Genomic DNA, 12,569 nt, shown 5'->3' with positions numbered 1-12,569 from the left:
ACTGTGTACAGGCCTATGTTCAGTGTCAGTCGGTCCTGTCCAGCTCACCCAGCAGCTAGCACTTAGCAGCCACCCATGGAGAGGCCAACAGGATGCCCTGCCCTAGCTTAATGGCCAATTCTCTGGAGGTCATCCGTGACGCAGCCAAGTGGCAGGTATCCTCCCACACCTGTAACTCCCTTTCACCAGGTTTCCCAGATATTCAGGCTTTCAGTGCAACCCACAGGGATGGCACAGAGAGCCGGCCTGCCCTGTCCCCGGGCCCTGTGTGCTCGCTGCATTTCTCTAGCCCCATTTCCCAAGCAGTGCAGGTGTCTATTTGTCCTTGCCCTGTGCCCAGCCTGATTCTCTCACAGGTTCTTGCCATTAGCAAGCCATCCAGCATACTCGCCAAGAAGACAGACTATAGATTCCATCAGGACAAGGCTGTGTCATGCTGGTTCTGTCACTCACAAGCTCTGGATCTTGAACAAGTCATTCTACCTCTTCAACCTCAGTTTCCTCCTCTACAAAAAAAAAAACTGTCATAGCACTGACCTTTGGGGATGTTATGGCTGGTTCTTCCAAAGCCACCTGCACCTCCCTACTCTGTGGCACATGAGGTCTCACCAGTCCCAACTCAAAGGACAAGTGAGCAGAGAGGAAACAGCTCTCTTTGGGCAACATTTCTATGGCCATCTCATACCAGAAATTAACAGCAAAAGAAGGATGCAATGCAACTCAAGACAACACATACAATTCAAACAACAAATATATAGTGGCTGGGCACCAAGGATACAGAGAAAAATCAACATCATCAATGAGGAATGCAGTCAAAAGGGGGAGGCAGACCTATAAACAAAACTGCAGGGTTGGTGCATGCTCCACCCTGCGTGCTGTTACCAGACAGGTGCATCAAGAATACAGACAGTGGAGTCTGCCATTCCACTGGGGCTGGGGGTGATTTGGATGAAAGAAAAAGATGATGAGTTTGGCACCCTCTGTTTCCTAAATGTTCTATGCCAACTGCAGTCCTTGGATTAACAAGACATGTGAGTGAGTGAGAGGGAAGAGTCTGATCTAAAACAAAGACTGAATAGTGGGTTCACCAAGAACAAGCAGCTACCCCACAAGTGACCTTGGAGACCTCATGTTGTAATCCACACAGTGTGTATCACCTCCTCTCTCCCTGACACAATACTGTGGCAGTTGCCATTCTTATTTCCTAGGATGCTGCATCTACCCACCTTTTGCCCTGGTAAGTGGCTCTCTGTAACCAGGGAAACAGCCCTGGCTCAGCCCTTAGGACACAATAGGGAGGTTTCTCAGAATAGGAACAGGGACATGTTGTTGCCCTGAGTCCCCTGCTCTTTGGTGACATGTAGTCTTAGTTCCCTGGCATCTTCCTCTTCCCCACCAGCTAAACGCCAACTGAGGTGCAAAGACAGAAGCCAACCCAGGGAAGTATAGGAGCAACAGAAGCCATGGTATAAACAATCAATCCAAGGAATGAGTGGCCAGAAGGCATTTGCAGGGCAGCCTTCAAAGTCCTGCTGCAGCTCTCTGGCTCACTGGCTGCACATCCCCTCCCTGACAGGCCCTCCTCTGACTGCTCTTTCTGCTGCACTCCAGCAACCAGGTGCCAGCCCAGCAGCAGCCACACCCAAGACAGAGACCCAAAGGCCCGGGAGGCACCGGTAGTCTACCAACATTATTTTCAAGTTCCTAATGCAATACTTATGCTACAAAAGAGAAAACAAAAACAAAAATTAAAAAAATAAGACCCCTCTCTTGTTTTGGCTGGCAGGGGGTAGGCTGGAATTGTCTTTTTTGTTCAGTGGAGTATGGTGGTTAAGAGCATGGATTCTGGAGCCAGGCTGCTTAGGTTTGATCCTAGCCCTGCCACTTAGCTGTGGGACCCTGCATAAACCATTCTATCTTTCTGTGTCTGTTTCCTTATCTATAAATGACAACAGTAACAGTGCCTATCTCAATGGGTAGCTGTCAGAACAAAATGGTTAATAGTGTTTAGGGGCCAGGTATAAAGGCTGACACCTGTAATCCTAACAGTTTGGGAGGCTGAAGCAGGAGGATTGCTTGAGCCCAGAAGTTTGAGACCAGCCTGGGCAACACAGCCAGGCACCATCTCTACAAAAAACTTAAAAATTAGTTGGATGTGCTGGTATGGCCTGTAGTCCCAGCTACTCAGGAGGCTGAGGTGGGAGGATTGCTTGAGCCCAAGAGGCTGAGGCTACAGTGAGCTGTGTTCAGGCCACTGCACTCCAGCTGGGTGACAGAGTGAGACCTTGTCAGATAAATATAGATAGACAGATAGACAGACAGGCAGACAGAGACAGATAGAAAAAGCATTTAGGGCAGTGCCTGCCACATGTTTTTATCTTGGCATATGTGTGAGGAAGAACACAACCCAGATGGCCTGGAAGGGAGCTAGGTGAATATGCCCATGCCTTTGAATGGGTCCCGGGTGCAAATTCCATTCCAGGCTCCCCAAGGAGGTTTCTTCTCTCTCTCTCTCTCAATCTCTCTCTCTTTTTTAGAGATGGGGTCTTACACTGTCACCCAAGCTGGAGGGCAGTGGCATAATCATAGCTCACTGCTGCCTTGAATTCCTGGGCTCAAGGGATCTTCCTGCCTCAGTCTCCTGCACAGCTGTGACACAGGTGCACACCACCATGCCCAGCTAATTTTGTGAATTTCTGCAGAGATGAGGTCTTGCTATGTTGCCTAGGCTGGTCTTAAACTCCTGGCCTTAAGCGATCCTCCCACCCCCAGCTTCCCAAAGTACTGGGATTATAGGAGTGAGTCACTGCACCTGGCCTGGAGGTTTATCTTCATTACAGCAAAGAACCATCAACAGGAGTGAAGACCCAGCCACCTTGAGTAGGGCCTGTCAAGCCAAACAGAGTGGTCCTGGATACTGCTGTGACCTGCTGCTGCCCACTGTCCTGGCAGTACACAGCATCCCCTGGAGGACACCATTGCTTCATCCATGGGCCTGGCTCTATCACTGAGTGGACCGTATCTCCGCGCAAGACCCTTAGACACCCCAGCCCTCTGTGCTAACTATCTCTGCCTCCACCAACTGTACAGCTTATAGGGATTGTTGAGAGTTACAATATTACTGACAGTAAAGTCTAGGCATCATGAGAAGATTCAAAAATCATCCTGCTGGGTCCTCACACAGCTCCCAGCAGTCCAAGAAACAATAACAGCATCTAAGTAATGGAAAATTCATTTGAAAAAGAATCTCCAAGCAACTTTTGAAAAAAAGCCTCACTGGTCAGATGGACTTCGAATCACAGGGCTGGCAGCAACTGCTAAGACCGGTGACTTCCAAACTTGCTTTCGACCTCCAAAGCCATTGCTCAGCTGAAATTCACCCAGAAGTCCAGTACATAAAACTGATACAAACAGAGCTGCTCTGGTGGAAATAGTGCCCAAACTGCTTGCTTGGCAGCATCTCTCCACTCTCTCAGCCCCTGGTGGCACCCAAGGCAACTCTAAGGAACCTCTGGGACTCCACGAAGCACTGATGGAAAACCAAGAATCTAGGCCAACCCCCCCAAGTTGATACAAGAAAATAAGAGGCACAGAAGTCATGCTCTGAATGGCACCTGAATGCAAACCCAGTTTTCTGACCCTGGGCTAAAACTTCTCACTCTACTTTGCGAGGACTAGATCTACGGAAAACGGCAATTTAAAGAAACAAGGCTCATTTTCGATCACCTACAACATAATCCCCGAGTATTTTAAAGGCCCTTGAACCAGCCAAGTAGGAAACAGAGCTCAGCCCCACAGACTGGCAGAAAGCAGTTCGGAAATGAGTTGCAGAAGCACATCTGACAATTCCATACAGTTTCTGTCAGTTCCGTGGGATATAAACAGGTCCTGAAAGGCTTGCGCTGTGTGGCTGTGAGAGACCCCAGATCAGGCAGGCCAGGAGGTGAATGCTAATGAGCTATGGAAATAGCAATTACTTCCCCCATGTCAGGCATTGTGCCAAGCGAAGGAGGATAAAGAGGTCTGAGATATTTTTAAAGTATTTTTACAGCAGAAAAACTTTCCTACAGACTCAATTATGTAACTATCAGACTCCACCTCTGAGCTGAAATTATCCAGGGCCTTTGGAAAAAAATCCGTTTTTTCCTACACGGGGGTCACAGGTTTCTCCAGAGAAACTTAGCGGTATGGCTAGTGACCCAGGGCAGCTGCGAACCATCAGCCCAGAGACCTTCCCAAGGACAGTTTGGAGCCTGCCAGAGAAAAATTCCAGCCAAGTGGAGGGCAGAAGTCATGCCGCTGACCCGGTCATCACACATGACACGGTGGTGTCCAGGAAGATCCACTCTGGGGGCTTCTGACCCCAGCCACGTCAGCACCTTCACCATTCCCTGGTGCCAAAATGGGGCTGGGGTCACTGACGGAGTGAGGATGCCTACAGAACTGTCATCAACTCATAGTAACTCTGCTGTTGGCAAAGTATAGACAGTAAGAGAAAGGCTGGGGCTGTGGAATGAAGAACTTCACCAATGAAATGATAGCCAAAATCAGATAGACTTAGGGAGATTAACTTACAGCCCAGGTTTTTGTCAGCCTGAAGATGGGAGCACTTTGTAATGCTGACACCACAGACATGAGAGAATGAAGGTTGTTGAGTTCTAGAAGTTTCTGAAAAAAAGATATGGAATAGATTATTTTGCTGCTATAAACAACAGAACAAAAACATGCTCAAGTGTTACCAAATGTCATATTTATGAAATTCAATTACACTTAAAAATATCTCATGTAGAAAACATAGTTCTAAGGATTTCATAGAAACCATATGCTTTTTTTCTCTAAAATTGTCAAAAGGTGAGTCTGCATCTAAAACGTGCAAAATTTCATAAGCTGACTAGTCTGGACAGAAACGTGGCACGGGGTAAGGTCTGATAGTGTGCATTATGTTCTTTTTTTAGACAAATCTGAATACTGTCCCAGCAGGCTTTTGTAAACTAAAACCCCAACTGTGCCAACAGCATCAACGTGGGTCTTCTATGATTATCTTAACACCAGAAGGAGACAGAGGTCGAGGAAAGATGGTACCAATCTGCATAATCCCTCTCAGCTGGGAAGGCAATGCTCGGGCTTCCCCATCACTTGACCATGTTCCTTTGAACCAGACCTCAAATTAGTGAGAACATTTGGATTCAATTCAGTCTCAGACAAGTTTCTTACCATGGAGGGAAACAGAATGAGACACAGTCGAGTGTAAGTGCAGAAAAATGCGACTGCTCTGTTCCTGGTTTTATGCTAAGAGAAACTTGCTAACAGGACGGGGGTGCCATTTCTCATTCTTGGGAGTCAATGAAGTTTGGGTTATTAGGCAGGCTCTATGGAACCAAAAGACCTGGTCCCAATCCCAGCTCCCACTACTTGTGTGTCCTTCAGCAAGTTACCTAATCCTTCTGAGCCTTGATGTCCTCATACTTAACATGTGGAAGGCAATCACAGCACTTCTGCTACATGAGACAGTGCATATCAACTGCCTAGACCAGTGGCTGGTCCCAGGGCAGGAGTTCAGTACAATATGAGTCTCAGCCTTGTCTTTTCCCACCCCCGTCACTTAAGTATTTCCAAGCTCAGTTGCCTCTTCCTCTAATATGTCTTTCCTGACCGTGCCCCCACAGAAGTCCATGCATATCTGTAGCACACTGGATTGTACTTGCTTTTTACTTGCCTCTCTCTCACCCTGGACTGTGTGTTTCCTAAGAGCAGGGACAAAGTTTTGTCTACCATCATGTCTCTGGTACCCAGTACAGTGCCCAGCACATTGTAGGGCCTAGTGAAATGCATAAAGAAAGGAAAAGCCCTTATACTTAGTCCTCACAGTTCTGTTCCTACTTGGAAATTTCTCTCTCACCACATGAGCTAAATACTTCATTTCATACATCTCGTAACATTCTCTAATTGTTTCCCGTGTGTAAGAACAGATTCTCTAAGTGAATTGAATTTCATTCTATGTATCTGCATTGTTATGCCTGTCACAGAACTTCTTTTTAGAGCTGAAAGGGCTCTGGAAATTATCTAACCCACAGCTCTGGAAATTACCTAACCCACCCCTTTCATTTTATAGATGGGAAAACCAAGGCCCAGAGAAAGGAAGGGGCTTGCACAAGGAAAGACCCAGGGCACAGGGCCAGCATGACAGTCTGCCACACAGAAAATGGCAGAGATTAAGGAAGGATCATTTTGGATTCCATGGGTGGGCACCATAAACACATTTCCAAACTGACAGCCCAGGAGGACTGGAACCACATCCTACTTTCTCTTGTGGCCCAGTACAGAACTGATTGACAGCAACAAATATCATTAAGCCCAGCACCAGTTCCAAGTACTTCAGGAGAATGCATAGGAAGTAAATGTGGCCATTGCTCTTAACATAAATAGATGATGCACTTAACCTGCCCATGAGAGCCAGCAGAGCAGCTTCCCTGAAGGCAGAGAGGCACGACTCCAATTCCTGCCCACCACTGACTGGCTATGGGGCCCTGAGCATGGACTCTTCACCTCTCTAAGCTCTCCTTCCTCTGCAAATGGAATAATAATCATGTGAGCACTGAATATGATCAGGTCAGTAAAGCAGCTGACCATAGCACGGTGCCTGGCTCGTAAAGGGCAGCTTTCCTAGGACCTGGGTGGGAAGACAACACATGCACACATGAAGCAAGCAGCGAAACAGCCAGCATGATGCTGCGGCTGAGAGTCAGGCAAGCCTGGGTGGTTGAAACCAGTGTATGGGGAGGGGCTGCTGGGCATGACAGTGGTCCAGGATGGCCCACGGGATGGCATAGCATTCCTAGAGATAAGGGAAGAGGAGGGAAAAGGTGATTCCCAACAAGGACAGAATCTATCAGGCCAGGGGGCAGGAGGTGGGGATGGGGGGCTGCAGAGTCATCTGGCCCAGACCTGAATCTCAGTGGGAGGTGAGTGGGGTGTGCTGACTGCTGACAATATTGTGCAGGATGTGATGATATCACAAGCATTGAGCATTGATGCTAACTAAAATCCATCAACCCCCAGAACTGGCTAAATCTAAAGTAGGAGAATGAATGGATTCCAGGGGCAGCCTCTGGGTCCTGCCTTGCGGAGAGACTGTGAAAGCCCAGGTAAGAAGAACGGCTGGCCACCAAAATTATAGGGTGTGGGGCACGCTGCCAATTTGCGCACAAGGTGCTAGGGGGCTGGTGAGTACCCAGGCAGGTCTAACAGCTGGCTCTGCCTGGGGAAGTCAAGCCACAGCACCCTGTTTGAACTGTGCCCGGCAGGCCCACAGCAAAGCAGCTCCCAAAGTACTGAGGAAACATATTTTTGGGGAGGAGGTGTGGGAGAGAAGAGGGAAAGGAAGGAAAAATAATAATAAAAAGCTTACCTTGGCTATTTTCACAAAATGGCTGAGGATTTCTGCCCTTATTTTTAAAGTCTGTGCTGTTAGAATTTCTCGTACAACCCAAAAACTGACCTGTAGAGTCAAATACACACACATACACACATACACACCAGAAAAGTTGTTAATTGCTGGACCACCAATGTCCCCCTTGCCCACCGCTGTTATGGGATGTCCAAGAGGTCAGGAAACTGGGAGAGGACAGCCTGGGGTCACATGAGTTAAAGAGTTCCTCTACAGCACCCAACCCTGCAAATGGGCCATGTTCCCAGCACCCTGTCTCCAGTGCACACTGCAGTGCCAAAAGAAAGCAGTACTTTCCTCATCATCCCAGGGATGGCTGGGCCTCCATGACACGAGTCTCGAGAAGCGCTGCTAGGAATCCTGAGGTGAGTCAGACTGAATTCCTGCTCAGAAGGATCCCAGTTGTGGGGAGATCATAGATGATGGGTGGATGGAGGGACAGATGGACAAACAGCCAAAGCGACATGCATATTGGTAGGACCACTTGTGAGGTCCACATCCCCAGCCAGCCCTAAGATAAGGAGGATTCATCAATATTTGCACAATTTTAACAAATTTAATTTTTTGGGAGAGGCCCATCCCCTAATGTAAATGATATAGAAGTATCTCTTTCGAAGTTCCACAAAGCAGTGCATGTTACAGGGCATGTTTTCCTGGAGACAGCATGCACCAAAAAGGGTATGATGGTAGCTTTGGTTCAGAACCCCATTCATGCTTGACCTCTCACATACAGCAACAGCCTGAACCCCTGTGTCTGATGGTGGAACAGGAAAGTCATCTACCAGAGTGGAGCTGACTCACATGGCACCTCAATGCAACGGAAGAGACTCATGCCAAGAAATGCTGGGAAGTGGCTAGCTCTTCCTGTTTATGTTTCACTTCTGTAACAACAGTTCTATGTGAAACACGGATGCCCAAGAGTGCAATGACAGCACTGCAAAGAAAGGTGGAGAGCCAGGCAAAGCACAGGGCATAGGGAGAATTAAAAAGAAGGCAAGGCATCTAAAACCCCTAAACTTTATAGGGAAAAATATAGTTAAGGATATTCCAGAGCTAATAAAACAAGCTTACTGCTGCAATAAAATGTATTCTCGTTATTGAAATACCATCACTTTTCAAATAGAAAGCAAAGAAAGAGAAACCAAGAATCAACAATGTGCTTTTTATATTAAGCAGGAGTATTATAGAAATGTTTTCTCAGTGTAATTATCTGTGGTTGCCTCCAGGACATGACTGGGTTTCCATGGAATCATTTTTTCCAAGGAATTGCCCACAATTAAGTTCAGACTCAAATATTTACTAGCCAGTTGCAGAAAAAAGTTTTTCTAAATACCTAATGGGATGCCCACAAACCTTATATTTTCATATGTGTAGTTTACATGTGTAATTTAATAGACACCTGCATGTCAAAGAATCACATGTTTATGGCATATTATGGAAAGTGGAAGCACTGACTCTGGAACTGCAGCCCATGTTGTGCAGAGGCAACTCTGAGTCAACAACTCGATTCAGCAGAGTTCCATGAAGCCCCTTCGGTGTGCGGGCTCCAGGCACTGGGAATCCAGACCTTCCTGAAATTGAGGTGACCAAAGGAGGAGGCAGAATCCTTAAGGAATCACTATATTAGAAGGCAGCTGGTAATAGTGGCCATGGAAGAAGTTCAAACAGTAAATCAAAGTATGAGAGAGGTAATGATAGAGGAAGGCTTCTCGAAGAAGATAGGCCTTGAAAGATGGGTAGACTTTAAACAAGAGAAGACTGAAGTGTGGCCATACGTTCCATGACCAGGGATGGCTGGATAGGCTGAAAGCACTGGTGTTGCAGGAGTGCTGTGGGTGGGGGCTGTGAGTGATGATAAGGGTGGGGAGGGAGAAAAAGACCAGATTGGGTGTGTGGTGGGGAGGGGAGGACTGGTGCAACAAGGTGAGAGGAAGGAGCTAAAACACTATGCTACAAAGGGACTTTCAGAGGCTTCTGAGCAGGGTGATAGATGAGATCCTTTGCAAGGATAGAGACACCCATTAGAAAACTGATGCAATGGTCTCAGTGAGAGATGAGGAAGTCTGAGCCAGGGCCATGCTGAAGGAGATGGGAAGAAGAGGGAGATAAGGAAGCCATTACAAAGGTAGAATCAGCATAGTTTTAAACACTTTTTTATTTTATTCTCTTTTCTAACTACAAAACTTAAGTTTTTAACTTCAGAAGTTTGATGCAGAAAACAAGGAATAAGAGATAAGTACAAAACTAAGACGTAAGAGATAAGTACAAAAAGACAAAGAAATCTCAGTCTCACATATAGACCAACATCATAAACACTGTGGTATGCATCCATCTAGTCTTTTTTTCCTTTTTTTTTTTTTTTTGAGAGGGCGTCTTGCTCTGTCACCGAGGCTGGAGTGCAGTGGCACGATCTCCGCTCACTGCAACCTCCGCCACCTGGGTTCAAGCGATTCTCCTCCCTCAGCCTCCTCAGTAGCTGGGATTACAGGCATGCACCACCACACCAGGCTAATTTTTGTATTTTTAGTAGAGATGGGGTTTCACCGTATTGGCCAGGCTGATCTCGAACTCCTGACCTCAGGTGATCTGCCTGCCTTGGCCTCTCAAAGTGCTGGGATTACAGGCATGAGCCACCATGCCTGGCCATCTTTTTTTTCTCTACATAGAACATGTTTGTCTCTTAAAACTAAATTGGTGTATATTAATTATGTATCAAGATTTTTATAAGTGAATATTCTTCTACAATTTTTAGCAGCTTCCAAGTATTTCATCATAGAGAAGTATCATCATTTTCTTAAATAACCCTCTACTGTTGAATAGGTTATTTCTAATTTTGTTGTAGTAATGCTGAGATGAATATCTTTATACATATGTTTGTACACTTTTTATTAAGGTCCTCAGATAAATTCCTGTAAAGTAGAGTGAATAAAAGCATGTGTACCTGTTTTCAAAAGTATATGTAAAAAAACGTGGCCTCCAAAAGGTCTATTTGTTTACCCATCAACAAGCTGAAGCAGATCCATGTTGCCATACACAGGCCAATACCAGTTACTATCAGTTTTTTTTTTTTTTTTTTTTAACTAATTCAATGGAAAAAAATGGTATTTCACAGTTTCAATTTCACATTTCTTTCATGACTATTCAGGTGTTTTTTGTTTGTTTTGCTTTTTTTCAGTTAACTTTTTTTGTTCCAAATATTTATAGGTCATTTGTATTATTTGCCTTCTGAACTGCCTGCACAGGTCCTTGTGAAGAACTATCTTTCTACTGGGACGTCTTTCCTTCCAACCTCAAACTCCTGGGCTCAAGTACCCTCCCACCTCAGCCTGTCAAGTAGCTGAGACTACAGGCATGCATCACCACACCTGGCTTTTTTTTTTTTTTTTTTTTTGGTATGGATGGGATCTCACTATGTCACCCAAGCAGGTTTTTTTCTTATTATTGATTAATAGAAGCTCTTTGTGTAGCAAATAAAAATACATGTTGTGAGTCATATATTGTACCAAGAGCATGTAGACATTGGTACTCTTATACATTGTTTGGAGGAATCGTAATCAATAACATTTTGAAGAACAACTTGAACATATCTTTCAAGATGTTTAAGATATAGTCTCCCTAGAATATTTACCTTATAAAAATACAGAAATATAGAAACACAGATATACCAGGTTTCATTGAAGCACTATCTACAATTTTTAAAAGCCCATTGATAGGGAATTGGTTACACGATTTACACTACCACCTCAAACTCTGCAAGGAAGTCACTAAGCTCAGCCAATATTTAACAAGTGGGAAGTTACATTCTACCTTCTTGAGGTCTAATCTACATAGATTATTTGAAATTCTTCTGCATGAGAGATTTGTCAATTCTTCCACATTTATTTATATCAGTATAGACTTATGGATATTTATTTTATACTTCGGGTTACAATCCAATACTGTTATTTATATGCTGCTCAAATTGTTCCAGCTTTGGCCTTTGAGAGTTCTTTCAGTTGGCTCCTGCATCCCTTTGACACAACCCCTGTATTGTTTTGGTTTGTTAGTTTGAGCACTTCCTTATCTTCTGGCAATACAATATGCAACAGGCTCATCTTTTACATTTCTTGCCTTAGTCTTAAAATTAGTCGTTTCTCCAAGGAACGTTGGTTCCTTTTATCAAATAACAGTATTAGAAACCAAGATTAGCACAAAACAGGTATGAAGTATGCTTGCTGCTACTGGGGTATCATTGTTTCTAGGTACTCTCAGCCGGCAGAACCAAGAAATGTGTGTGTGTGTGTGTACTAACCCATGCCTATATACATATCTGTAAAGATTTCTATATGTAACCATCTATATCTGTATTAAGCTAAACATGAGTTCATACTGATGTCTCCAACTGTAATCCATTACCACATGGGTCGTTCTAGCCTCCTCACACTTAGCTTATCTGTAATTTCCCACTCCAACAGTGAGAAACTTGGTTCCCACCATCTGCCACCCATTTCCTTATACTCTCTTATATTCATCCAATTCTTACATTGTTTGATTCCAGTACACAGGGATAATGGTTTCAGAATTGTTACCCATCCCCCTTGGGAAACAACTTTATCAAATAGAGTATGGTGCTTATATACAGTTCCTTTGTCTTTAGCCTTATAGGCACCACTCTATTACAAATTTACTTAGGTCAGCAATGTTTTCTCTCCCCGTCCTCAGTGAGGTTGTTCATACATTTATAATAGATTCTTTTGTTACATTCTGCTATAACATTTTGTAACATTATATGTAACAAAATGTAACAAAGTGTTACATTGATCCAAGTTGAATTTTAAAATTTTGCATATATTAAAGTTTCCTCTTAGCGCTATAAAGTTCACAAATGCACTGTGTCATGTATCCATCATGACAATATCATATAGTTTCACTGCCTTAAAAAAAAAACAAAAAAAACCCAGGCTTCACCTATTCGGCCCTCTCCCCTTTCCAAAGCCCTGACAAACACTGATTTGTTTATCATCTCTATAGCTTTACTTTTTCCAGAATGCCAAAAAAGGAAATATAAATGTAGAAGTATAATCATGTTGATAACTTGATTTATTCTAGCAAGAACATTTTCTTTGCTTTGTAATAAACCAAC

General features: G+C 44.5%; 1 protein-coding gene across 16 annotated transcripts in view; it reads right to left on the bottom strand.

The window, feature by feature from the left end:
- Positions 1–12,569, bottom strand: part of RALGPS1 (Ral GEF with PH domain and SH3 binding motif 1) — a 313,313-nt gene that overhangs the window by 168,768 nt on the left and 131,976 nt on the right. For 12 of the 16 annotated variants that reach the window (XM_054520658.2, XM_054520645.2, XM_054520654.2 and 9 more), the window contains 2 exons: positions 7,409–7,498; positions 4,576–4,668 (listed from right to left, as the gene is read on the bottom strand). The exons of 1 other annotated variant lie outside the window; for it this stretch is intronic. In XM_054520658.2, the coding sequence (XP_054376633.1) occupies positions 4,576–4,668; positions 7,409–7,498 (183 nt within the window). The remainder of the gene's footprint in view (positions 1–4,575; positions 4,669–7,408; positions 7,499–12,569) is intronic. 3 more of the 16 variants (XM_054520660.2, XM_054520651.2, XM_054520659.2) reach the window with 1 other exon arrangement.

This window comes from Pongo abelii, chromosome 13, assembly GCF_028885655.2.
Source record: "Pongo abelii isolate AG06213 chromosome 13, NHGRI_mPonAbe1-v2.0_pri, whole genome shotgun sequence".
NCBI classification, from domain to species: Eukaryota; Metazoa; Chordata; class Mammalia; order Primates; family Hominidae; genus Pongo; species Pongo abelii.
The sequence above is the reverse complement of the archived record's forward strand: the minus strand, read 5'-3'. Positions and strand labels throughout refer to the sequence as shown.